General features: G+C 36.7%; 1 protein-coding gene across 6 annotated transcripts in view; it reads right to left on the reverse strand.

Moving 5' to 3' along the window:
• EYA1 (EYA transcriptional coactivator and phosphatase 1) overlaps positions 1 to 24977 on the reverse strand; it is a 180759-nt gene that overhangs the window by 105972 nt on the left and 49810 nt on the right. For all 6 annotated transcript variants that reach the window (XM_052651460.1, XM_052651459.1, XM_052651458.1 and 3 more), the window contains 2 exons: positions 14215 to 14297; positions 13612 to 13798 (listed from right to left, as the gene is read on the reverse strand). In XM_052651460.1, coding sequence (XP_052507420.1) covers positions 13612 to 13798; positions 14215 to 14297 — 270 coding nt within the window. The remainder of the gene's footprint in view (positions 1 to 13611; positions 13799 to 14214; positions 14298 to 24977) is intronic.

A 24977-nucleotide genomic window follows, 5' to 3' on the forward strand; every position in this document is an offset into this window, starting at 1 on the left:
TTAGGATTGACTGGTCTGATCTCCTTGCAGTCTTATAGAAGCAATATATAAGAAGTCTTATAGAAGTAATCAGAAGTCCAAGACCAACAGGTATTATTTAACTTTAGGGAATTGTTTTGATTTCTGTCTTGCAAGACCACTGCTTCTCTTTCACGAATCACTAACTGAGGTCTCCCAGGTAAAGCAGATCCTCAGTCAAGGTCTATTAACTAAGTTAAGAGAATTTTATCATCCCTGGAGTCAGGCCACTATCCACTCTCCAGTGCTTTATGGATGACCTCAGAGAAACGTCTGTCATCATTTTCACCTGCTTCAACTTCTGACTTAAACCCTCATTCTCTGGGCAAGAAATAGATGCACACACTTTGGAGGCTTTACCTCTGAAACAACCACAATGCACAACTCACCCCAGTTATCATCTTCAAGAGGGGAGAACTCACTGGCTCTTGAGGCCAGGGACCTTGCCCTTCTTGCCACCTCTATGTCCCTAGTGCACAGCAAGCAGTCACACATATCTGTTGAATGCATAGCTGAAAAAAACAAGTATCTGAAGGCCTAGATCTGCAGTCACTTTGTTAACCACCACATAATTTTATTCTCTCATTCATCTCATACACAAGAGTGGTAGTATCCTCGTTTCATAGAAAACTGATACACTACAGAACCAAGTGACATGCCCAGAGTAAACAACAGAACCAGTATTCCAAGCCAGGTTAACCCCACTCTGAATCCCAAGTCACCACTCCAGTTTCTCTCAATTATATTCCAAGAAGTGTGATGCCCAAGAGAAGTTCACAGGTATGCCTTGTGGGGGGTGAGGGTGGAGGGAGAGTGGTACCCAGGCAGGTGTGATTAGGAAACACTGTGCATTATATTCAATTCTTAATAAATATCACTGTATCAAAGGATCACAGAAGACTTAAAGGAACCCTGCTAGCTTTAAACCTGAAGACTCGTGACCCTAACTGATCCTACCTTGGGAACTCATTAAAGGACTCATCCATCCCAACTTTCTGGAGACAGCAGTGCTTCCTGGGGCACTGTGGGAAGTCTGTACCATGTCACAACATCTATCAAGGCTGCCACTCCAACTTGCATTCAAGAGATGCCGCTGATAGCAGGCCACACCACTCTGGAAAAACTTAAACTTTTTGGACTCCTTATTCATAATCAGTAGAGTGAATGTCTCCCACTCCGGTACTATTGCCTGGAAAATCCCATGGATGGAGGAGCTTGGTAGGCTGCAGTCCATGGGGTCGCTAAGAGTCGGACACAACTGAGTGACTTCACTTTCACTTTTCACTTTCATGCCCTGGAGAAGGAAATGGCAACCCACTCCAGTGTTCTTGCCTGGAGAATCCCAGGGATGGGGGAGCCTGGTGGGCTGCTGTGTATGGGGTCACACAGAGTCAGACACGACTGAAGCGACTTAGCAGCAGCAGCAGCAGCAGAGTGAATGCCTTAGGCAAAGGAATCTATAAGGTCACTCCTAACTTTAAAATTCAAAACTGTCCCTAGGGTTTAACTGCTCCAGGCTAAAGTTCCTTAAGTGGATTTGTACCTTGAAGAGAGTGTCAGTTTGCAAATCAGCTACGTTCTAAATATTTTCGCATCAGTTGTTTGAAACTCAGAATCTATTTTCTCACAGACACATAGTAGACATGAGTTCCCAACCAAACCATGACCATCAAGTCTAATCAACAGTCCTGGTGAAAACCGCACACACACAACACAGAACGTGAGAAAACTATACTCAGATATCGGCAGTTTCATCAAAGTGAAAAGTACAAAAATGTGTCTTAAATAATGGCTCTAAAGAAAATGCAATTCTAACTTTAAAGAGTTTCTGAAGGGGTAACAGAAATATTTTCAAATGTGTTGGAAGGTGATTGTACTGGATTAAGATTGCATGCTTTTCTTTTTTCAATTCACTTTAAAATGCACAGCTTCCCTTGAGACAAGAGTATTACCATCCCTATACTTAGTTCTCATCAACCATGACCTGTGAGTGGACCAAAAAAACAAAAAGAGTCAGTAAGGTAGAGAATGAAGTCATTTGCAGGGAAAGGGTTAAGGGATGTTGTGAAAACTGTCTCCTAAGCAGGTCCGTGGCAGTAATTATTAAACAGGATAAATAGGGAATAGGAATCAGAGCAGATTTAGGGAAGTGGAAGGTAAGAGAGAAAGTGTACATCTGGTTGTGGATCATTTGAGAGCCTACACACTGATATTATAATTCAGGAAACATAGTACAACATCACCTTAGATATATCGTATACCACTGTCCCTATAATTTCAGACAGACCTATGTTATTTTATCAGCAAATAGAGTTCATTCAAATGGTGAACGTATATTTAAACTGAATACCTTCTAATAGAGGCTTTTAGTTGAGTGATTATGCTCATACGGGCTATGACTGATTAAAGAAAATGTACCCCATATAGCTACTACTTTTTATGATTCTGTTTACATTTTCATTTTTCTGCTTGCTTGAAATCTCAGACCCAGTGGTTTCAAGAAGCAGCATGCTTTCCTGATTAAGGACACAAAGTTGAAGCCAAACTTCTAGAAGTTAAATTCAGTGCTGCAGCTGACCTCTCCTTAGCTTCCTTGTCTATAAAATGTGGGTGATGATGACACTGCCTATTCCCCTGGGCCTGATGGAAATGAACTAAGTTCATACACGAACAGTGCTTGGAATGACGCTTGGTACATGGTAAGTGCTCAAAATGTATGTGCCATCGATACGGGTGTGTTTTAAGTCACTTCAGTCATGTCCGACTCCCTGCGACCCTATGGACTGTAGCGCACCAGACTCCTCTGTCCATGGGATTCTCCAGGCAAGAATCCTGGAGTGGGTTGCCATGCCCTCCTCCAGGGGATCTTCCCGACCCAGGGATCGAACCTGTGTCTCTTATGTCTCTGGCATTGGCAGGTGGGTTCTTTACCACTAGCGCCACCTGGGGCCATCATACTGGCATATGAAATATAAAAATCAACAAAGCTATATATTGAATATTTCTCTGCATATTACTAAGAGAAAAATGTAGGGTACAGAATATCTTTAAGGAAAAAGAAAACTAATGAAAAGTATACATACTTGAATATGAAAAAAGAAGTGCTCAGGGTATGTCCTATGTCTACGTTTACAGAAACAAAGTGTATCACTAGGAGACACAAGAAGCTCTGCTGGAAGAAACTAAGGGTAGGGAAGATGAAGGGGTTTTTATTCTTTTCTGTAAACCCTTGTGGACCTTTGTAATTTTGTTCACGCTCACTTATTATTATTCAATACACTGAAAAGATATTAAACTTAAATTTATTTTGAGTATGAAGCTAGGAATAAAATTGATAGCAATTAATCATCAATATCACCTCTATTGAAAAGTTAATCCCAAACTCATCCATTAAGCCATCCAATCCCAATTAAATGAAGTGGAGAGATGGGAAACACATACAACTTTCTATGTCCTTTGCCCAACCATCTCCAATTTAAAAATTTAATCTATATGAACGGATAAAGAAGTTGTGTACATATATACAGTGGAATATTAGCCATAAAAAAGAATGAATTTGAGTCAGTTCTAGTGAGGTGGATGGACCTAGACCCTGTTATACAGAGTGAAGTAAGTCAAAAAGAGAAACACAAATATAGCATATTAACACATATATATGGAATCTAGAAAAATGGTACAGATGAACCTGTTTGCAGGGTAGCAATAGAGAAAAGCAGAGATAGAGCTGTGCACACAGCAGGGGGAATGAGAGGGTGAAAAGGATTCAGGGTAGCACTGAAACATGTACATTACCATATGTAAGACAGCTAGCTAGTGGGAATTTGCTGTATGATGCAGGGAGCTCAACCCAGTGCTCTGTGACAACCTGGAGGGGTGGGATGGGCTGGGAGGTGGGAGGGAGGTTCAAGAAGGAGGGGACATATGTATACCTATGGCTGATTCATGGTGATGTATGGCAGAAACCAACAAAACATTGCAAGGCAAATTATCCTCCAATTAAAAAGAAAACTAGAAATAAAATTAAAAAAAATTTTAATCTGTAAATGCTGATGTCCTTCAGCTTAAACAAGGGGACTTATATTGATTTGTTTTGGTCACAAAGGATACTTAAGACTTTACAGAAATAATGACTCACTTAGCTACAAAAGAAGATAACATGATAAATGCCTGGGAGATATGTAAACTAATTAGCTCAATAATATATGCTTTCTGATCTTTATTATTTTTATACCAATTATCCATTACATATAAATATAAGAAAGAATGACATATTGGAATCCAAGTGTACTAAAACTGACGCTAAGGCATCCTGATTTCATGCCAGCTAACTGAAAAAATTAGTCAAACTAGTACTGAGGCACATGGGGTAAATGTGAAAACACTGGATTTTTCAACTTCCTAGAAACAAATCTAAAATTCAAAGGTATGGCAATTGACAACATTCCTGGCAAAAATTTTTTTTAAGTGAATTTTATAATTTCATTAAGGTTAACACCACACATTCCCTGGGGTCGGGGGCAGGGGGGTGGTGGATGACAAATAAATGCCATCAAGACAACCAAGCACAGGAACCCCAAACATCTGTTTTATTTTCTCACATCTTAATAGCCTGGCTATTTTAGATACAAACATTTGTTTTGCTGACAATGTTTCCAAAATGCTGGTTCAAATTTTGTTGAAATAGTTGCTTTTTGAGCTGAACAAACAACAAACTGCAAACCCCTCCGAAGTCCACCAGGCATCTGTGGAAAGGAGCAAATACGGCCTAAAGTTTTGCAAAACAGTTCGTGCAGCAAAATATAGGTAATATCGATGTGGCATTCACAGTGTTCCCTGCATTCACTGGGAAGACGGCCGGCAGTCTAGTTTTTCATCCCATCTCACCAAGCTCCTGTTAGAGTTGAGAACTCTCCTGCCACTTTGCGAAAGAATGTTCCCCTGTGTTTCATGTGCTTTGCTCTACTTTCTAGGCCTTGGCAAGGATCAAAGAAGCAGAGGGAACAAATCGTTTCCCATGCATATTGAATTCCCTCTTATACTGATTTTTCCTCTGTCACTTGAAATTCAATATTGGCAAGATTCCTGTACATCACCTTAACCAGTAAATTGTCTGCAGGCAGTCAAAGCATGAAAAGGGAGATTTCAACATTAAGGTTTTTGTAAGAAATTCAAATGAGCAAATTCTTTGAAAAAGGAACTTTTCTATGTGATCCATGCTAAAATTCATAAGTACATAATTAGCTTTTATTTCCATTTGATCTAAAATGATTATGTATTATTTAGTTTTATCTCTCTCTGATTGCTTTGTACTACCCTAAAATTACAATGTTACAGGTGAATAGCCCTTTCATAAGAACTTGGCTTCAAAATTTCTGATCAACTTCAGTATTCAAGAGTTACATGCCTATTTTCCTCACCTGTAAATGGAAACAAATAGTACTGACTTCATGGGTATGTTTATAAGATTACAAGTAATATGTTGTAAAGCTTTAAACACAGTAATTATACTTTTACTATGTATTATTATTATATTCACCATCATAATAATTGTGAAATGTTCTAAGACTTTATGGGCAAGAATAATGTTTTCAAGCCAATTTAATTAACTAATAGCACAGTAATTAGATTACAAATGAGTACTCATATTTTAATTATACATATAAGAGTCATATAATAAAAACATTTTTTAAAGAATGGCTTAAGTGTTCTTTTTAGAAAAGTCAATTTCAAAAATCTCTTCATGAATGACTCTCAAAGTGGTTAAATTATCTTTATCTCATTTTTTAAAAAGTGTATTCAGTTATGTTGGTAACAATATGACTTAAGATTTCAGGGTTCAGTTCAAGGAAAGAAAATATTCTTTTCATTTCAGTGGCTAAGAGATGATAGTATGAGAGCTTAGATGTTAGCACAAAAGGAAAACAGCCTAAAATGTCCTTTTCTTTTTTCTTACTCTATATATTTTTAAACATAGAAGAAAAATCATTAACTTTGCAAAGAAAAATTGTTTTAAAAATAAAAACATGTTCTTTTAACATTTTAAAAGATATTTAAAATGAAAGCCATGATTTAAAAATTAAAGTAATACTGGATTTAATTTTGATATTATTTTACAGTATTTTGAGCAGAGTTTACTCTGACCAAAATTTTCTTATAGTAGATAATAGAATGTCAATGTACTATGTAATACCCTTCTCTCAGAAACAAAACATTCTCTGTCTAATTGGGAAGATGTGAATAACTAGATGGCTGTGATAAATGATATATACTGTGCACTATCAAATTTTTAAGATTTTTCTCCAGTAAAGTATATATAAAATATATGTCTCTTTAGAAGGTAAGATTTCAATGATAGTGAAAATAAAAATAATCTGAACTAAATGAAAATAGAAAAAACCTATCAAATATTGTGGGATGCAACAAAAGCAGTGTTTAAAGGGAACTTCACAGTATTAAATGTATATGTTAGAAAAGAAGATAGATTTAAAATCAATTATCTAAACTTCAAGGCTTAGAAAAGTGGAAAAAGAGGGGCAAATTAAATCAAAAGCAGAAGAAATCCTAAAAATCCTAGAAGTCAGTGAAACTGAAAATAGGAAAACAATAGAGAAAAATCAATAAAACTAAAAGCTGGCGAGAGGAGAACGGGATGACAGAGGATGAGATGGTTGGATGGCATTACCGATTTGATGGACATGAGTTTGAGCAAGCTCCAGGAATTGGTGATGGACAGGGAAGCCTGGCATGCTGCAGTCCATGGGGTTGCAAAGAGTCGGACACACCTGAGCAACTGAACTGAAAAGTTGGCTCTTTGAAATGACCAAAAAATTAACAAACTTCTAGTTGGGTTAACCAAGACAAAAAAGAGAGAAGACACAAATTTATAATACCAGAAATAAAAGAGGGGTCCATCACTAGCAATTCCATGGACATTAAAAGGATAAAAGAATATTCTGAACAACTCTATGCCCCCACAAACTTTATAGATCATAACATAAGAGAAAACCTAGAGTTTGGCAATGAGTCTTCAGATACTAAACAAAATGATGTTCCATGAAAGGAAAAAATAATGCTAAGAATAAAGAGACAATATATAGACCAGGAGAAAGTATTTGCAAAAGTACCTGTGATAAAGGACATATCTGAAATATACAAATAACTTTTAAAACTCAAAACCATCTGATTAAAAAGCGGGCAAACGATCTGAACAGATACCTCATCAAAGGATACACAGAAGGCAAATAATTATATGAAAAGATATACTCAACATCATATTTCATTAGGAAAGTGCAAATTAAAACAATTAGACAGCAGAACACACCTATCAGAATGGCCCAAATCTGAAAGCTGACAAACCAAATGCTAGTAAAGATGTGGAGCGAAAAAAACCTCTCATTTTTGCTGGTAGAAATGCAAAATGGTACAGCCACTTTGAAAGACATTTTGGCAGCTTCTTATAAAACTAAACATACTCTTACCATACAATCTGGCCATCAGACTCAGGAATTTTCCGAGACAAGTTGAAAACCTATGTCCATATAAAAACCTACATGAATGCTTATAGTAGTTTTATTTATAATTGCTAAAATTAGAAGCAACCAAGATATCCTTCAGTTGGGAGTGGGAAGGCTGGCATTGCTAATTGAAGAGGAGGCACAATTTTTATGAATTCAATAAGTTAATTAAAATTGTGTTGAATGATCAGATAAATTTCACTATACTTCTCAAGGTATATGGATTCTTACCTATCTCCAAATGATATAAATTTTTTTAAGACTGTCAATGCATGACTAACAAATTCCTTTTTTTTAAATGAATGCAAAGGCACTGGTTTTAGTTTTTAAAACTTGAAATTATGCTTTCATCTTCAAATTATGTTATTTTTAATGTATGACATATGTCTACTTAAAGGAGGATACAGCTTTCAATATTTAACTACAAACATTAAAATAACTTATGAGCTTAAGATTCATAAGAAGTATATATTTATAACAAATACTGCATAATATCATAGACTTGAAAGATTACTATCGTGCATATAAATTTTAAAATGTAGAATTAAAAATAAATGAGGCCTGGGAATTCCCTGGCTGTCCACTGGTTAGGACTCCATGCTTCCATTTACAGTTTCAATCCATGATTGGGGAACTAAGATCCCGTAAGTCATGAGGCATAGCCAAAAAAACAACAAAAACATAAACTCAATTGAAAAAATGAGTCCTTACCTATTCATATTGAAAAAAGCCCTTATAAGGTCATCTTATTTGTGCATTATGATACAACAATTCTATGAACAATAAAGAACGGATATCATAAAGCATGGAAGAACTCATGGATTGTGGATTCATCTGTTCTGTGTAATTCCATGAAACTGAAAGGCAGAAACTTAGTTATACATGAGATAATGACTAAAATTTAACTTTCCAGTTTTGCAAAATACTGACTTTAAACCAAATAGACTATTAGTAGGAAAAAAAAGCACCTGAAATAATTTCAACCTAAATAAACATGTTATTTTAACTACTGTTTCAATCTCAAAACAAAAATGTTACGTTATATGTAATAAAACATTCTTATAATTCTTTAATGATTTTTATAGACTTTACCATCAATACTCTGTTGTCATCTATACTGTTCTATATGACTAGTAAGAAAGTAAAGGGAATGCCAAACAACTTAGGCTGAATCCACAGTCTTACTACAAATGTTTAAAAAAAATATGAAAATTTCCTTGAATTTTTAAAGTAATCTACATTTCTTTTTCAATGTGTAAACTCACTAAACTTTTCACTCCTCACTATGTAACACAATAAAAGTTGATCCACTACACACATTTTTAGTGGGAAGTGCTGAATATTAAAAAAATCTGAAAAATATTATTTTTTCTCCACCTCAATTCATTCCTATTCTATAGCCATAAAGATACTGAAATTGAAATAAGTACCTAGAACACTAAGCATACATTCAAATAAAACCTAAAATAAATCATTTAATCTTAAAATAAAATTATATATACTTTTCAAAAATTATAATGTCACACTTTTTCCCATCTGGTGTGGCTTGGTGCCCACTAATCCCCACTCATTCACATGGCATCCCTTTTACAAACAAAATTCGCTTAGAACAATGTCAAGTTTCAGACATAAAGTTTTATGATATGTCCAAATGGCCTTTTTATAAAGCTCTAATCAAACTTAATTTAAGAAATGACTAAGTCTTCAGTTTGTTTTATACTGTGCTCTTCACAACCAAAATATCATTAATTAAGTAAAATTATTCAGCTGTCTCCTTTTCTCAGTATCTTATTCCACAGACCCTAAAGAGACTTTCTGTTTCACATTCACACATCTGTCCTCATTTCAAAGTGCCTTTCGGTCCTCAAGAACCTTTCATGACCCAGAAGATTCATGTAAAAACACAAGTTATCTCTAAATTTCAATAAACCATTATTTCTTCTCTTGATACCTACATGAAGTCAATGTGACAAGGAAGAGACGGGAAAGTTCTACAGTAACTTCTACCAGACATTCAATTCCTTTTATACCAAAGTTTACTTAAGTGTGATTATACAGATGTGAAATCTAATCAAAAGGCAGAAAAATACATATATGAGGTTCTATGAATACTGTTTTTATATATGTGAACTGAGTGAATATTATATCAAGCTACTTTTTAAAACTGAAGTATAGTCCATTGACAATGTAATGTTAGTTGCCGGTGTACAGCATAGTGATTCAGTAGTAATATATACACACACACATATATGTATATATTTAGCACAGCGACTCCGTCTTATTTATATATGTCTTATATATTATATATATATATTCTTCTTCAGATTCTCTTCCCTTATAAGTTATTACAAAATATTGAGTATAGTTTTCTGTGCTTTGCAATAAGTCCTTATTGGTTATCTACTATATAGATAGTAGTGTTAATCCCAGCCTCCTAATTTCTTACTTCTCCAACCTCCACTTCACCCTCTGGTAACCATAAGTTTCTTTCCGATGTCTGTGAGTCTCTTTCTGATCTGGAAATAAGTTCATCTGGGTTTTTTTCTTAAGTTTTCACATATAAGCCATGTCATAAGATAAAAGCTCATTTTTTTCTTAAATAAAGGTAAGTGGAATATGATAATCAAGATAAACATGTCTAGAGTTGAGATATGCAGCAGAAATTGTATTTATAATTAGCTGGAATACAAGATTAAGAATGATTTAACTTCCTACTCTGGAACAAAACAGTGTCTATACCCATTTAAGAGAAAAAGTAGAATGATAAACACTTAAAGGAGTTTTGAGGAGGATCATCTGCTAACATTTATAAGGTAATCCTACAGTCAAAATTTAAACCAGCATCTATCACATAAAACTTTTTTCTCCCCATGATTTGGGATAACCACTGAAAATTAATTAATACTCTGATCACGTCATAGAATTAAGTTACATTGTAATTGAGTTACAATGTAAGACCATTTTAATATGACTGACTGGGCTCTGGCTTTAGGAGTAAAAGGCAAAGGGAAAAAACTCACGGCTTCTTTAAGGATAATAGTTCACTTCTAATCTATGCAAGGAAAGATTATATTTTTTAAAAGTTAAGGATGCAGGGCTTCAGTGGTGATAGAGTGGTTAAGACTCTGCACTCCCAATGCAGGAAGCCTGGGTTCGATTCCTGGTCGGGGAACTGGATCTCACATGCTGCAACTTAAAGTTCACATGCACAACTAAAAGATCCGGTGTGCTGCAACTAAGATCTGGCACAGCCAGACAGACAGACATTTTAAAAAGTTAAGAATGCAAGAAGCACAAGAGGATATTTAAGAAACCCAGGTGGAGGCCAATTCAGAAAATTAAGCATACACTATTAAGAGTTCCAGAAAAAATTAATGGAGGGGAAAAAGTATTAAAGACATACTAGACAGACTTTTGGAGATAGAGTTTCATTTAAAAGGGCCCATCAAATGTACACTTGCTCCTTAAGAAAAGCTATGACAAGCCTAGACAGCATATTCAAAAACAGAAACACCACTTTGCTTTCAGAGGTCCATCTAGTCAAAGTTATGGTTTTTCTAGTAGTCATGCACACATGTGAGAGGTGGACCATAAAGAAGGTGGAGTGCCAAAGAAACTGATGCTTTTTAACTGTGGTGCTGAAATAGAAAGCCCAGAGATAAATCCACACACCTATGGACACCTTATCTTTGACAAAGGAGGCAAGAATATACAATGGGGAAAAGATAATCTCTTTAACAAGTGGTGCTGGGAAAATTGGTCAACCACTTGTAAAAGAATGAAACGAGAACACTTTCTAACACCATACAGAAAAATAAACTCAAAATGGATTAAAGATCTAAACGTAAGACCAGAAACTATAAAACTCCTAGAGGAAAACATAGGCAAAACACTCTCTGATATAAATCACAGCAGTATCTTCTATGACCCACCTCTCAGAGTAATAGAAATAAAAGCAAAAATAAACAAATGGGACCTCATTAAACTTAAAAGCTTTTGCACAATGAAGGAAACGAAAGATGAAAAGACAGCCTTCAGAAAAGGAGAAAATAATAGCAAATGAAACAACTGACAAAGAATCAATCTCAAAAATATACAAGCAACTCCTGCAGCTCAAGTACAGAAAAATAAATGACCCAATCAAAAAATGGGCCAAAGAACTAAACAGACATTTCTCCAAAGAAGACACACAGATGGCTAACAAACACATAAAAAGATGCTCAACATCACTCATTATCAGAGAAATGCAAATCAAAACTACAATGAGGTACCATCTCATGCCGGTCAGAATGGCTGCTATCCAAAAGTCTACAAACAATAAATGCTGGAGAGGGTGTGGAGAAAATGGAACCCTCCTACACTGTTGGTGGAAATGCAAACTAGTACAGCCACTATGGAGAACAGTGTGGAGATTCCTTAAAAAACTGGAAATAGAATTGCCATATGACCCAGCAATCCCACTGCTGAGCATACACACCGAGGAAACCAGAATTGAAAGAGACACATGAACCCGAATGTTCATCACAGCACTGTTTATAATAGCCAGGATATGGAAGCAACCTAGATGTCCATCGGCAGATGAATGGATAAGAAAGTTGTGGTACATATACACAATGGAATATTACTCAGCTATTAAAAAGAATACATTTGATTCAGTTCTAATGAGGTGGATGAAACTGGAGCCTATTATACAGAGTGAAGTAAGTCAGAAAGAAAAACACCAATACAGTATACTAAAGCATATATATGGAATTTAGAAAGATGGTAACGATGACCCTATATGCAAGACAACAAAAGAGACACAGATGTATAGAATAGTCTTTTGGACTCTGTGGGAGACGGTGAGGGTGGGATGATTTGAGAGAATAGCATTGAAACATGTATATTACCAAACGTGAAACAGATCACCAGTCAGGTTCGATGCATGAAACAAGGTGCTCAGGGCTGGTGCACTGGGATGACCCTGAGGGATGGGATGGGGAGGGACGTGGAAGGGGGTTCAGGATGGGGAACACATGTACACCCATGGCTGATTCATGTCAATGTATGGCAAAAACCACCACAATATTGTAAAGTTATTAGCCTCCGATTAAAATAAATTTTAAAAAAATAAAATAAAATAAACTGTGGTGCTGGAGAAGACTCTTGAGACTCCCTTGGACAGCAAGGAGATCAAACCAGTCAATCCTAAAGGAAATCAACCCTGAATATTGATTGGAAGGACTGATGCTGAAGTTCCAGTATTTTGGGCACCTGAAGCAAAGAGCCAACTCATTGGAAAAGACTTTGATGCTGGGAAAGATTGGGGGCAGGAGAAGGGGATAACACAGGATGAGATGGTTGAATGGCATCACTGACTCAATGGATATGAGTTTGAGCAAACTCTGGAACATAGTGAAGGACAGGGAAGCCTAGCATGTGGCAGTCCATGGGGTTGCAAAGAGTGGGACATGACTTAGTGACTGAACAACCACAACCAAATACTGTGAAGTACAAAAAATGCCCTCTCTCAAAAACATTGTTATAAAATTCACAGTAGGTCATGAGTGGGAAAGGGTAGGCCAAAAGAATCACTGTCTTCCATGATTGATCCTTAGAGGCTATTTGATTTTTTGAAAAACATTAACTAGTTCATGACGATAAACATGAACTATAACTTTACTAAACTTAACTATAACTTTAACTAAATTCAAGATGATGTCATTTATATTCATATGTCAACACATTTAGTTAAAGTTATAGTTAAGCATCCTAGCTATATATTTATAATTATACATCCAAAAAGCTACATATATACCCTGAAAATGAGTACATGTACAACCAAATAAAATCACATGTATTTTTACATGAGATCATATCTCATCTTATTTCATGTAATTTTCAAGTTTATAACTTCATATGAAAGCTTTTAAGCAAATAAGTAAAAATAAAATTAATGTCACAATCATGCTGCTTGACTAAAGGCCTTGCCAAAACTTGCCAAAAGTGTACAACCATTGTCATGAATATATGACTGTAGAAAAATGCATTTAAACCATCAGAAATGCAGCCTGCAGGACTAATAAAGGCAAGTAATTACCTGCTGCGGGATCTGTAACTGCTTGGCTGGTAATGCCGGATGGTGGCTCCTGAAGCTGGTAAGTGGCATTCGTGGACGGCGTTGTTGGGCTGCTGTTGCTACTCGTCATGTAATGTGCTGGATACGGTGAGCTGTTATAATACTGTGCATACTGACCCTGGCCGAAACTGGGATAAGATGGGTAGTCCTACCAAATTAAACCACACAAGAACAATCAGTCAGAACACAGCTGCTGCCTTCTTACATTTCAGAGTATAACTGTAAATACGTTTGCATCTCTGCTTTCTCTGAATTCACAAAGGAACACACAAGCACACACTGACTGAAATGCACAGACATGCAAACCAATTTTAGGTAAGATTGGATTCCCTCTTCATATTTCTTCTATTTCAGGTTGCATTATTAGGTAAAATTTAACCAATCTGAAAACCAAATGACTCACCATATAGGACTGCTAAAGACATTTTTTCAAGAGCAAAAAATCCATTAGAAAGCTTAAGAAAGCTCTCAATTATAGGTAATATAAATGGATCTTTCTTTATATAAGAAAATAATCTACATTTTTTTTTAAATTTCAGAAGTCAACCTGGCTTTTAAAATTACCTGCTGTGAGCTGTTAAATCCAGAGGAATTTGTGAGTGAATTATTTCCTGTATATAATCCTGATGATGTTGTAAAACTGCTACCTAAAACAAAATGAAAAGAAACATGGGTGACTAAGCTATGTCGAGCAATGTGTCTATAGGAAATTATTATTTAGATAAAGTAGAGCTGGGGTCTAAAGAAATGCATTTGGTTTATCTTGAAACCAGAATAAATTGCCAAAGCTAAAATTCTGGTTTCATAAAATGGCTGACAATTTTAGTATCACTATATAACTGAGAATTCATAAGTAAAGAGGTTTAAATTTCTAAGGACATGAGGAACTCATAAACTATGGATGAAATTATGTATTTTTGTAAAGATATCAGACACCTAGCTTTCCACTTCAATCTGTAAAATGCATAGAATTTTCACATCTTTACATTAAATATGCTTTATTGTAAAGCAGTGGGATCAGATTAGATGATCTTTAAAATTCCTGCTAACTCAAAAACTATGATGCTACTTCCAAAAGTTCAAGATGCTTTCCAACTGGTACTTGTTATCTGAATGGCCCATGGAAAAAGCTGATTATTTTATTCACAGAAGAGTAAATGGAAGCTCTTGGAGTATTTGATAAAACAAAGATTAGAGAGGAACACGTGCTGTGTAGGTAATATTCTATTTGTCGAATGCCTCTGTACTCAAAAACAAACAGCAGAGTTGTGCAGGATTCACACCAAAAAGCAAATCTTAGTTTTCTCCTTCAACAGATTTACTATCTTTTTGTTTAGTCATGTAAAGCAACAATATACTGTTTTTTTAACTGAAGTATAATTGATTTACAATGTTGGGTTAATTTCTGCTGCACAGCAAAGTGACTCAGTTTTATATATATACATACATTCTTCTTTACATTCTTTTCTATTACAGTCTATCTCAGGATATTGAATATAGTTCCCTGTGCTATACAGTCAGACCTTGTTGTTCACTCATTCTATATAAGCAGTTTCCATGTGCTAATCCCAAACTCTCAATCCATAGCTCGCTCACCCCACATTCCCCTTGGCAACCCCAAGTGTGCTCTCTACATCTGTGAGTCTGTTCCTGTTTCGTAGGTAGGTTCATTTGTGTCATTAGATTCCACATATAAATCATATGATATTTGTCTTTCTCTTTCTGACTTACATCCCTTAGTGTGATCATCTCTAGGTCTACCCATGTTGCTGCAAATGGCATTATTTCTAGTTTATGGTTAAGTAGTATTCGTGTGTGTGTGTGTGTGTGTGTGTGTGTGTGTATTCAGTTCAGTTGCTCAGTTGTATTCAACTCTTTGTGACCGTGTGTGTGTATTCAGTTCAGTTGCTCAGCTGTTTATGGTTAAGTAGTATTCGTGTGTGTGTGTGTGTGTATTCAGTTCAGTTGCTCAGTTGTATTCAACTCTTTGTGACCGTGTGTGTGTGTGTGTGTGTGTGTGTGTGTGTGTGTGTGTATTCAGTTCAGTTGCTCAGTTGTATCCAACTCTTTGTGACCCCATGGACTGTAGCATGCCAGGTTTCCCTGTCCATCACCAGCTCTCTCTCTCTCTCTCTCTCTCTCTATATATATATATATATATATATGTATGTATGTATGTATACACACACACACAGCCCATCTTTATCCATTCATCTGTCAGTGGACACTTAGGTTGTTTCCATGTCTTGAATATTGTGAACAGTGCTGCTATGAACATAGGGGTGCATGTATCTTTATTAATATACTATTTTAAACTATCATTTTAGTGGAAGATTTTTAAAAGGCCAGGGATAGCAAATGTGTAAAAAATGACATTTGAACATAAAACAAATTAAATAAGACAAGCTACTGGGCAATTTGGTCATAGTCAAGAATTTTATATACCGTTTTAACCCAGTAATTATATTGCTAGGCTTTTACTCTAAGAAAAAAATATGATCTATACTATGAGGTTAATTAGCAAAGATGTTCTTCAGTGTTGTTTCTAATAACCAAACACAGAAAGTAACCCCGAGTACTTAATAGACATTATTCAGAAAATGGAATATTATGAAGTTGTTGAAATAGTATCATAATGACATTTAATAATGGGAAATAGTTCCATACTAATTTTTTAAAACAAAAACTTAAGCAATGAAAATGTTCTTTGTGATCTCATTTGAAACATTTTGAATAGCATAAAGTATTTCCGAAAAGCACAAAAGTCTATGGAGGAGGGAATCTATGGTCACAGAATATTCGTGGAGCCAATGATCATTTTTAAATTTTCTACTCAGAACCTGTGTTACTTTTGTAAATAGAAAAACCATTTTAAAATAAAACTTCTGGCAAATGAGCAGTCTAAGCAGTAAATGTGTTGGTGGTTTAAGGAGGATGTCTTCAGTGTGAACCACCTATTCACAGATGCCTTCAGGTATGACGTGCTAGTTAACATACATCAATTATGTGCTTGGACTTCCCTGGTGGCTCAGACTGTAAAGCGTCTGCCTACAATGCAGGAGACCCGGGTTCAGTTCCTGGGTAGGGAAGATCTCCTGGAGAAGGCAATGGCAACCCACTCCAGTATTCTTGCCTGGAAAATCCCATGGACAGAGGAGCCTGGTAGGCTACAGTCCATGGGGTCACAAAGAGTCGGACACGACTGAGCAACTTCCTTTCATTGAACATTTAAGTACTGGCCAAAGAGTCAGAAAACCGTAGTTTCCAGTTCATTACTTATGAGCTGTTTGGACTCTGGACAAATCACCTAACTGCTCTAAGATATAATTTCCCTAGCTGCAAAAACTCTATTTCATAGGCTTCTTAAACAGATCAAATGAAGTTTTGGAAAATATAACGAACAAGCCATAGTAACACACAAATGTTCAGAACCGTTACTGTTTATTCCAGTAAACCTTTCTAAAATTCTCTACTGTATTTATGTATCTTCTCCCTCTTTTGACATTCCCAAACTAGAGAAGTATGGCAATATCCTTGAGTATCTAAAATTCTTTTCCTACTTACTTATCAAGTATCTACACACTTTGAAAAACCAGTCAAGGACCTGCTATTTTTATTAAGAAAAGGAAATATTTCCTAAGGTAGTTTTAAATGTTATCACAGAATCATATTTGAGGTTTCCTGATTTGTAAATTTTAGGAATACCAGTTGTTCAAAGTTCCCAGAACACCTATTATAGAAAAGCAGAAAGTTCTCACACTATTAGTACTTATTCCACCACAAAAATAGGAGTATCACTAGATAAGTTTTTCATATTGTTCATCTGCATGTAGCAACCACACAGTCATTAAAAAACTATTGAATATTGGGGTCATGGTGATAAATATATGAGGAAAGAAGAATGATTAAGATACAGGCATGGACCTCTAAGGCTTATCAGGTTAACATTAGCTTTTTTTTTCTTTTTAAACAATGGACTTCCTGGGCATATGTATCCCTTCTATATATCTATACATCAGGGAAAATTAATATTAAATCTATATATCTATATAAATATATGACAAACTTATAACGGACATTTTAAAAATTCCTTGTAAAAAACTCAAATTTATTGTGGATAAGAGTGTGACTATCAATACTTTTTAAACTTTATTACACACATTTGAGAGAAAAAATTACTCTGGGTTATGACTTGTGACTTTCATTTAAACTACACATTTTTGGGTTATGACTTGCTACTTTAATTTATATTACAAATTTTTGAACAGTAAATACTGACCTCAATAATCCCCATCCACTGAGAAAATGAATAAGATATAGAAAATATATTTTTAAAATGGATGTTTTCGTTCCATAACTTATTCCCTGGAACAAAGTGGAAAAGACCATGGAAGCTATATTGGCACATATAGGCCACTAGGGTCTGACCATGTAAATCACAGCTCAGTACTCTTAATGGTACCCAAGTGACTTCCCAGACTTCATGCTACTTCGACGACTACATTAGCTGGAATTCACCATAAGTTACACTCATTTACTGGCTGACTGCAGGCTGAGATTCCATTCCGTTTCATATGCAGGAGCAGGAGTTTAACAGCACTCCAGTGGCCTACGAGACTTAATGCAACTTCCACAAGGATCTATGTTAGGCAAAGGTAGACAAGCTGGGGAGAATCAGGCTCAGGCAATATTAATTTTTAACCCCCAGAATCAGACCAGTAAGGCCTCCCCACCCACCTCCATGTGTGACAAAGAGCTGCTAAACTTTTAGTCCAGGCCACCAGCACTGGATGTCTTCAAGAACCTCCTTTCCTAGTTTCCTGCCTATCTTCTGGCTCCATCCAGCTCATGCTCCACACCAGCAGTAGAATACTTTCTCTAAGCTACATATTTCATCTTCTTACTCCCCTGTTCAGAAAGTAACGCCCCCTAATATCCTCAGGATCAAATTCAAACTTATCAGGGCTTATTCATTAGGTCCTACCTGAGCTTCCCTGGTGGCTCAGATGGTAAACAATCTGCCTGCAATGCGGGAGACCTGGGTTCAATCTCTGGGTTGGAAGATCTGAATGCGGGCATGGCAACCCACTCTAGTATTTTTGCCTGGAGAATCCCCACGGACAGAGGAGCCTGGTGACTACAGTCTATGGGGTTGCAAAGAGTCGGACATGACTGACAACTTAAGCACAGAACAGCACCTGGTGTGAATTCAGTCCCTTAGATTTCTCTTGTCTCTTCCTAGGAATGCTGACCACACACCCACACAGGTACACACTGCAGCCTCACACATACTTTTTTATACTAAGAAAGTAATCACACTCATCAGGCATTTACAGAATGGAAGTTTCTCAGAGACTGTTTTGGGTATCGTGGCCCCTGAGCTGGGCTAAACAAAGCTCATAGGGAACAAACGAAGTGAAATAAAAGTCACTCAGTCATGTCTAACTCTTTGGGATCCCATGGACCATAGTTCACCAGGCTCCTCTGTCCATGGAATTCTGCAGGCAAGAATACTGGAGTGGGTTGCCATTCCCTTCTCCAGGGGATCTTCCTGACCCAAGGATCAAACCTGGGTTTCCAGCATTGCAGGCTGTTTCTTTACCATCTGAACCACCAGAGAAGCCCCAGGGAACAAAGGGTCCCACTCTAATAGCTGATCTGATTCAGACTGGGTACCAGTACTACCAGATGAATTTCACCAAAGCTTAGAACACTGCAAAGCAAAGGCAAAATAGCAAGGACAATACTCCCAAAAAAGCTTCCATGTGTATAGCTACTAAACCCACTTCTTACTCTACACAGGCCTGGGAGACAAGACACAATTGTGCAGAAGGCTGCCATGTACCAGACTTAAGATGAATGGTACAGGGGAGAAAGGGCAAGACATGACCAGGAAAAACAGACTCCCTTCTTCCGTTAGGATCCAGCCTCTAAGACAGCAGACCCCAACCATTTTGGCACCAGGGACTGGTTCCATAGAAGATAATTTTTCTACAGACCTGGGGTGGGGGGTGGATTATTTCAGGATGATTCAAGTGAATTATGTGTATCTTATACTTTATTTCTATTATTATTACATCAGCTCCACTTCAGATCATCAGACTTTAGATCCCAGAGGTTGGGGACCCCTGCTCTAAGATAGTTTCTGTCCAATGCGTTAAGTCTTCACTTACAATGTTAGATCACAGAATTAGGCTTAGTATTGAGAATTCATTTATCAAAATAAAATATAGAAGTATTTTCCTTTCTAGACACAAATGATTTTACATGAAAAGTCATCTCCAGATAAAAAGAGAACAGAAATATTCTATGATAAATTGTTTGACATTTTATGTAACATTATATCATTAAAAATCCCCAAAGTAGAAAGAGCTCCCATTTAGAACCCATTATTTCTCACTCAAGGAGTTTGACAGAATTTGGTTCAAATGGAGCTCCAATAATGCTCAATATTATTCTTGGTAGAGTTGGGAATTAAGTTACCTTCCGAGCGGGGTGGCAGTGGGACACTTTCTTTTCCATTAGTGAAAAGGAAAATCTTACCTGTTTAAATAGTTTATTATTGTAAAAAAAAAAAAAAAAATCATAGCCATTATTCTTTTCTGGCAGGGAGAGGAGAAATTCCTTTCCTGACTAGAAAACTGGAAAAATCTTTCCTTTCAGAACATCTCTAAGACAAAATTAATATTCATTCCATTGCTTTTATTTTTTCCTATTTTTTGGCTGAACTGCACAGCATGTGGGATCTTAGCTCCCAAACCAGGGATTGAACCCATGCCTCCATTCATTGAGAGTGTGCAGTCTTAACCACTGAAGCACCAGGGAAGTCCCTCCATTGCCTTCTTTTTAAAGTTAAGAACTTTTATATTCTGAATGGAAAGATTATATATGTCATATTATGGAAATAAAAACTCCTCAAATTAGTTCAGTCCACAGCATGTATGGGCACATCTAATTGGCATTACAGACACAGTTACTATCCTAGAGGATGCTGTGGACCCAAAGAAGCCAATGTCAGGAGTCCATCCCTTGAGGAAAGTTTAAAAACACACAATCTCATGAAAACACCACCATGAAACATCAGCTTGTGTTACCTGTGTAGGCACCATTAAGTTCTGACAGGGAGCTGCTCAGTCAATGAAATGAAAACATCTAGTTTGACTGGGAAGGACAATACACAGAAAATACACAAAGAATGTCAAGAAGGGTATTCTTGGCTCGGGGTGAGGATAAACTATCCAGAGAAGATCCAAGAGTGAGAAGTTTATAGCCCAGGAGAAAAAGAGACTCAAGGAAGGTGACAGAAGTTTCCTGATCATTTAAGAAAAGAATAACAGTTCAGGAAAAGAAATGGCACTCTTTATCACAAAAACCCAGGGATCTGAATGTTGATCATATTAGGACATAGGAAATGTTATGATTTCTGATTCTCCTTTTAAAGACTGCAGGAGGTGGGGGAAGCTGTTATAAATGAAAAGATGCAACTGGAGCTGGAAAAGGCGAGTTGGGGATGGAGGTGCCCAGGGGAGGAATATGCTGGTCAAGCTACTTCACTTCCTAAGGCTTGCCCGTCCACAGCTCACTACGTGAATTCAGGATGTTATCCTGAAAACTCATTCACTGTTGCTCCTCTTACTTACTGCTTCCCTCTATCAGTCCCCATTTCCCATCTTTACGATCTAGCCAAAGTCCTGTCTTCCCAATCAGCTTTCCCAGACAGTTCTTCTCTGTATTGACTTGACCTCTGGGAACAGGAGCTCAAAAATAATCGATACCATTGTTCTTGTACTAAACAAGCCTTCATTGGTCTTGTTTTCATTATGACCATAAGTGCCTTAAGTACATGTGTTATATTTATTCACCTGGCTCACATGGAGAAGAGGGCTTCCCAGGTGGTATAGAATTTGTCTACCAGGCAGGAGATGTGGGTTCGATCCCTGGGTCAGGAAGATTCCCTAGAGAAGGAAATGGCAACCCACTGCAGTATTTTTGCCTGGAAAATTTCAGCGGACAGAGGAGCTGGCAGGCTACAGTCCAGGGTGTTGCAAAAAAGTTGGTACAACTTAGTGACTAAACAACAATAACGTGTGGAGAAGGAGAAACCGTGTTCATTTCATGCCTTTGAAGAGTTTCATGGAGGCTCCAGCAGGAGACAGAGCTAGTTATCTGAAAGTTTCAATTCAAGATGGTAATGACAACAGCATCCAGAGACGACACAACTCTCATAAAGAATCAGGTATAGGAAGAATGGAAACCTTCCCATAATTTTTTTTTTTAATATGGTGAAGGTAGAAGGCCATTTAGAAGGGGGATCTGAAGGCCCAACAGACACGAGGAAAGAAAACCTCTCTCAAGTTCCTTATTTATTCAGCAATAAAAATGACAGTGGGGAAAGGAAAAACTAACCATATAGTAATTGTTTATTTCTCAGATTTTTATCAAGAGGACACACACTTTGCTTATTTCTTTTAAACTAGATGGTGGTTTGTAAAGGCTTATCTTTAAAAAGTAGATTATAATTACTATGTCAGATACAAATTATATGAAGAATATTAAACTCAGGGCCTATAAGCACCTTCTGGAAGGATTTTAAATGTCTGAGTTTCCAGAAAGAAAATCCCACAGAGTTTTAAATCAAATAAAATCTTAAATTGACTAAAGCATCATGAATTTTGAACAGGTCATAAAATCTCACAGATGTAGCTCAGTCAGATATTGATGTATCATCAGTGCGTATGTGCTGCTGGTGCTGCTGCTAAGTCACTTCAATCGTGTCCGACTCTGAGACCCTAGGGACTGGTATCACGTGTATATGAATGAAAAGAAGAGACTCGGTTGCAAATGAAAATTTTCAAATTCAGAATGCAGTTAACATTCTGTGTGTTTACTGTCCATTTATACTTCAGGATTTCCATATCCACTGTCTCAGGTCATGTCCCACATCTGTATGTGAGGTAATTAACAATTATTCCTATGGGCCACCTGTCACTTTCTAAAAAGCACACGTAATGATTTCCTGGCCCCAGAACCCTGAGTTAGGGAGTGGCCACTAACTCCACTTCCAGGCCAGCGTTCACCGTCCTGCCACACCAAATCCACCTTGACACACTCTGACTCAGCAATGCTGAAGTGAGTTAGATATTGTGAAAAGTGGTATTTTTAGTTTTTAGTACCGAAGTAGAGTTGACTTCCCATGTTGCGTTAGTTTCTGATGTATAGCGAAGTGATTCACTTATATGTGTATTAATACATATTCTTTTTCCTCTTCTTTCCATTATGTTATTATAAGATATTAGTTTCCTGTGCTATCCAGTAGATCCTTGTTTATCTGTTTTGTATATAGTAGCTTGTATCTGCTAACCACTTACATGTGGAATCTAAAATATGATACAAATGAACTTGCTCACAAAACAGAAACAGACTCACAGAGGTAAGAAACCAAAATTAGGGTTACCAAAAGGAAAAGGAATAAGCGAGGGGAGGGCGGGGTAGGAAAGTGGTATTACTTTTTGGCCACACAAACATCACTGACACACAAAGTGAGAGACAAGGACATCTGAGAAATTTTTCATAAATGAATCTGGAAACAAACTATCTCATTTCTAAAAGACTTCTTCATTATAACTCTTTTGAAGCTGGTAAATAATTTTAAAAGTAAATTATACAGTCACCCCAAAGATGGTATATTAGAAAGACTGGCTTCCTTCTTGTCACCATGAGGGGTTCCTACAGGGAAAGGGTGGTGGTCTCGTCAACCGTAACAAACAAGAAACAGTCCTGCTAGGAGACCCTGTGTGGCCACCCAGTTCTATAGGTGCTAAGCAATTATAGTTTAAAACTAAACTGATTCCTGCAAATCTTTATTAATAAATCCTAAGTACTTTTTCATAGTTAAGAATCCAGTCTATGTTGATTTATAACATGATTTAAAATGATAAATCAACATTTTGTGTGTGATTTAACCTAGAGAACACTGCCTAGCTATAACTTCAAAAAAGCTCCAAAAAAAAAAAAAGGTAACATGTAGGTCAAAGGTCTACTTCACAGAGAACAAGGACTTGCATTAAAAACCAGAATCCCAGCCAACGTAAGAATGCTGGAACCTGCAGGGGCCTGTCTGTACTTACCATGTTTTAGAGCATTTTCTAGCACTTACTCAGCAAGCAGGATGCTATTTGTCCCCCGTGTATTTTCACAAAAGTCCATTTGCTTTTCTTCCCTGGCCTCTTTGCCATGGGCTATGTCCATCATCAGGCGCGATCTCTGCGGCAGAAGTCAGAGCAGCTCCCTGGGGAAAGGCCTCTGAAGGCCAGATGGGCTACTTTTTAAAACCAAAGTTTTCTCCTTTTCTTATAAGAAGGATTTTAAAGGACCAAGCCAAGGACGATTCCTTTTTATCTCAGTAATCATTTTTCTACGTCGAAGATAATTTTTAACTAATGTCATAAAGGTGGCAAAGCCTTAATATTTACCTTTATTGACCTATTTCCCTATATTTTAATAAAAACCAGTTCATACAGACAAGAATGTGGATACTGATAACTAATTACTGCTATTACTGACTTCAAAAGATTTCCCTACAATTTCCAACATTTGTCACTTGAAATAACATAAGATGTCAAAATAAGTAAAACCAAATATTCCTGCTAAAAAATCAACTTAAGCAAGAAAAAAAAAATCTGCAATGCAAAAATTTCCACAAACTCAAATATAAATGTGAGCAGACTGGCAAAGCAATTAAGAGAAATTGTGACCAACCAGGGCGAGCTGAAATGGCAGTTCTCCAGTTATAACTTTCTTCTGTCACTTTATGCCAGAAAGTGCAAACTTCAAATGCTTTATCAGAGCAGATTATTAAAAAGGTTTAGTAAATATTCCCTTAAAACTGTATATTTGCAAGCAAGGAAAAATATCATTTCTATAGGTAATGGAAAAATTTTAATAGTATATTTTGCTAAGCCATTTTGAAGTTCTAAAAGCTTAATAAACTGAAAGACTTCAGCTATATATTCAAAAAACTACAGACAGGCAGACCAAAGGAAATCAGGGTGGTTGCCCTTATTAGATTATTATTGGATGGTTCCCACTTGATAACAAGCCCTAGAGCAAGTAAGTAAGTTTCAGAGAACTATGGAATTGTCACCCTTCCATGTCCCATTAACAAACCTCTGTCCTTATTTATGGCCCTTCCTCACTGGGTGGGCCTCCAATCTCTTTAACAGAACAAACAACATTATACACTGAATACAAAGAGGGAGTTAGAATTTGCCGTTATTTTCTCCTCTAAGAGAGAGCAATAAAGCCTAAAAGAAAATAAACAAAGTAGG

Source organism: Budorcas taxicolor, chromosome 14 (assembly GCF_023091745.1).
Source record: "Budorcas taxicolor isolate Tak-1 chromosome 14, Takin1.1, whole genome shotgun sequence".
In the NCBI taxonomy this organism is placed as follows: Eukaryota; Metazoa; Chordata; class Mammalia; order Artiodactyla; family Bovidae; genus Budorcas; species Budorcas taxicolor.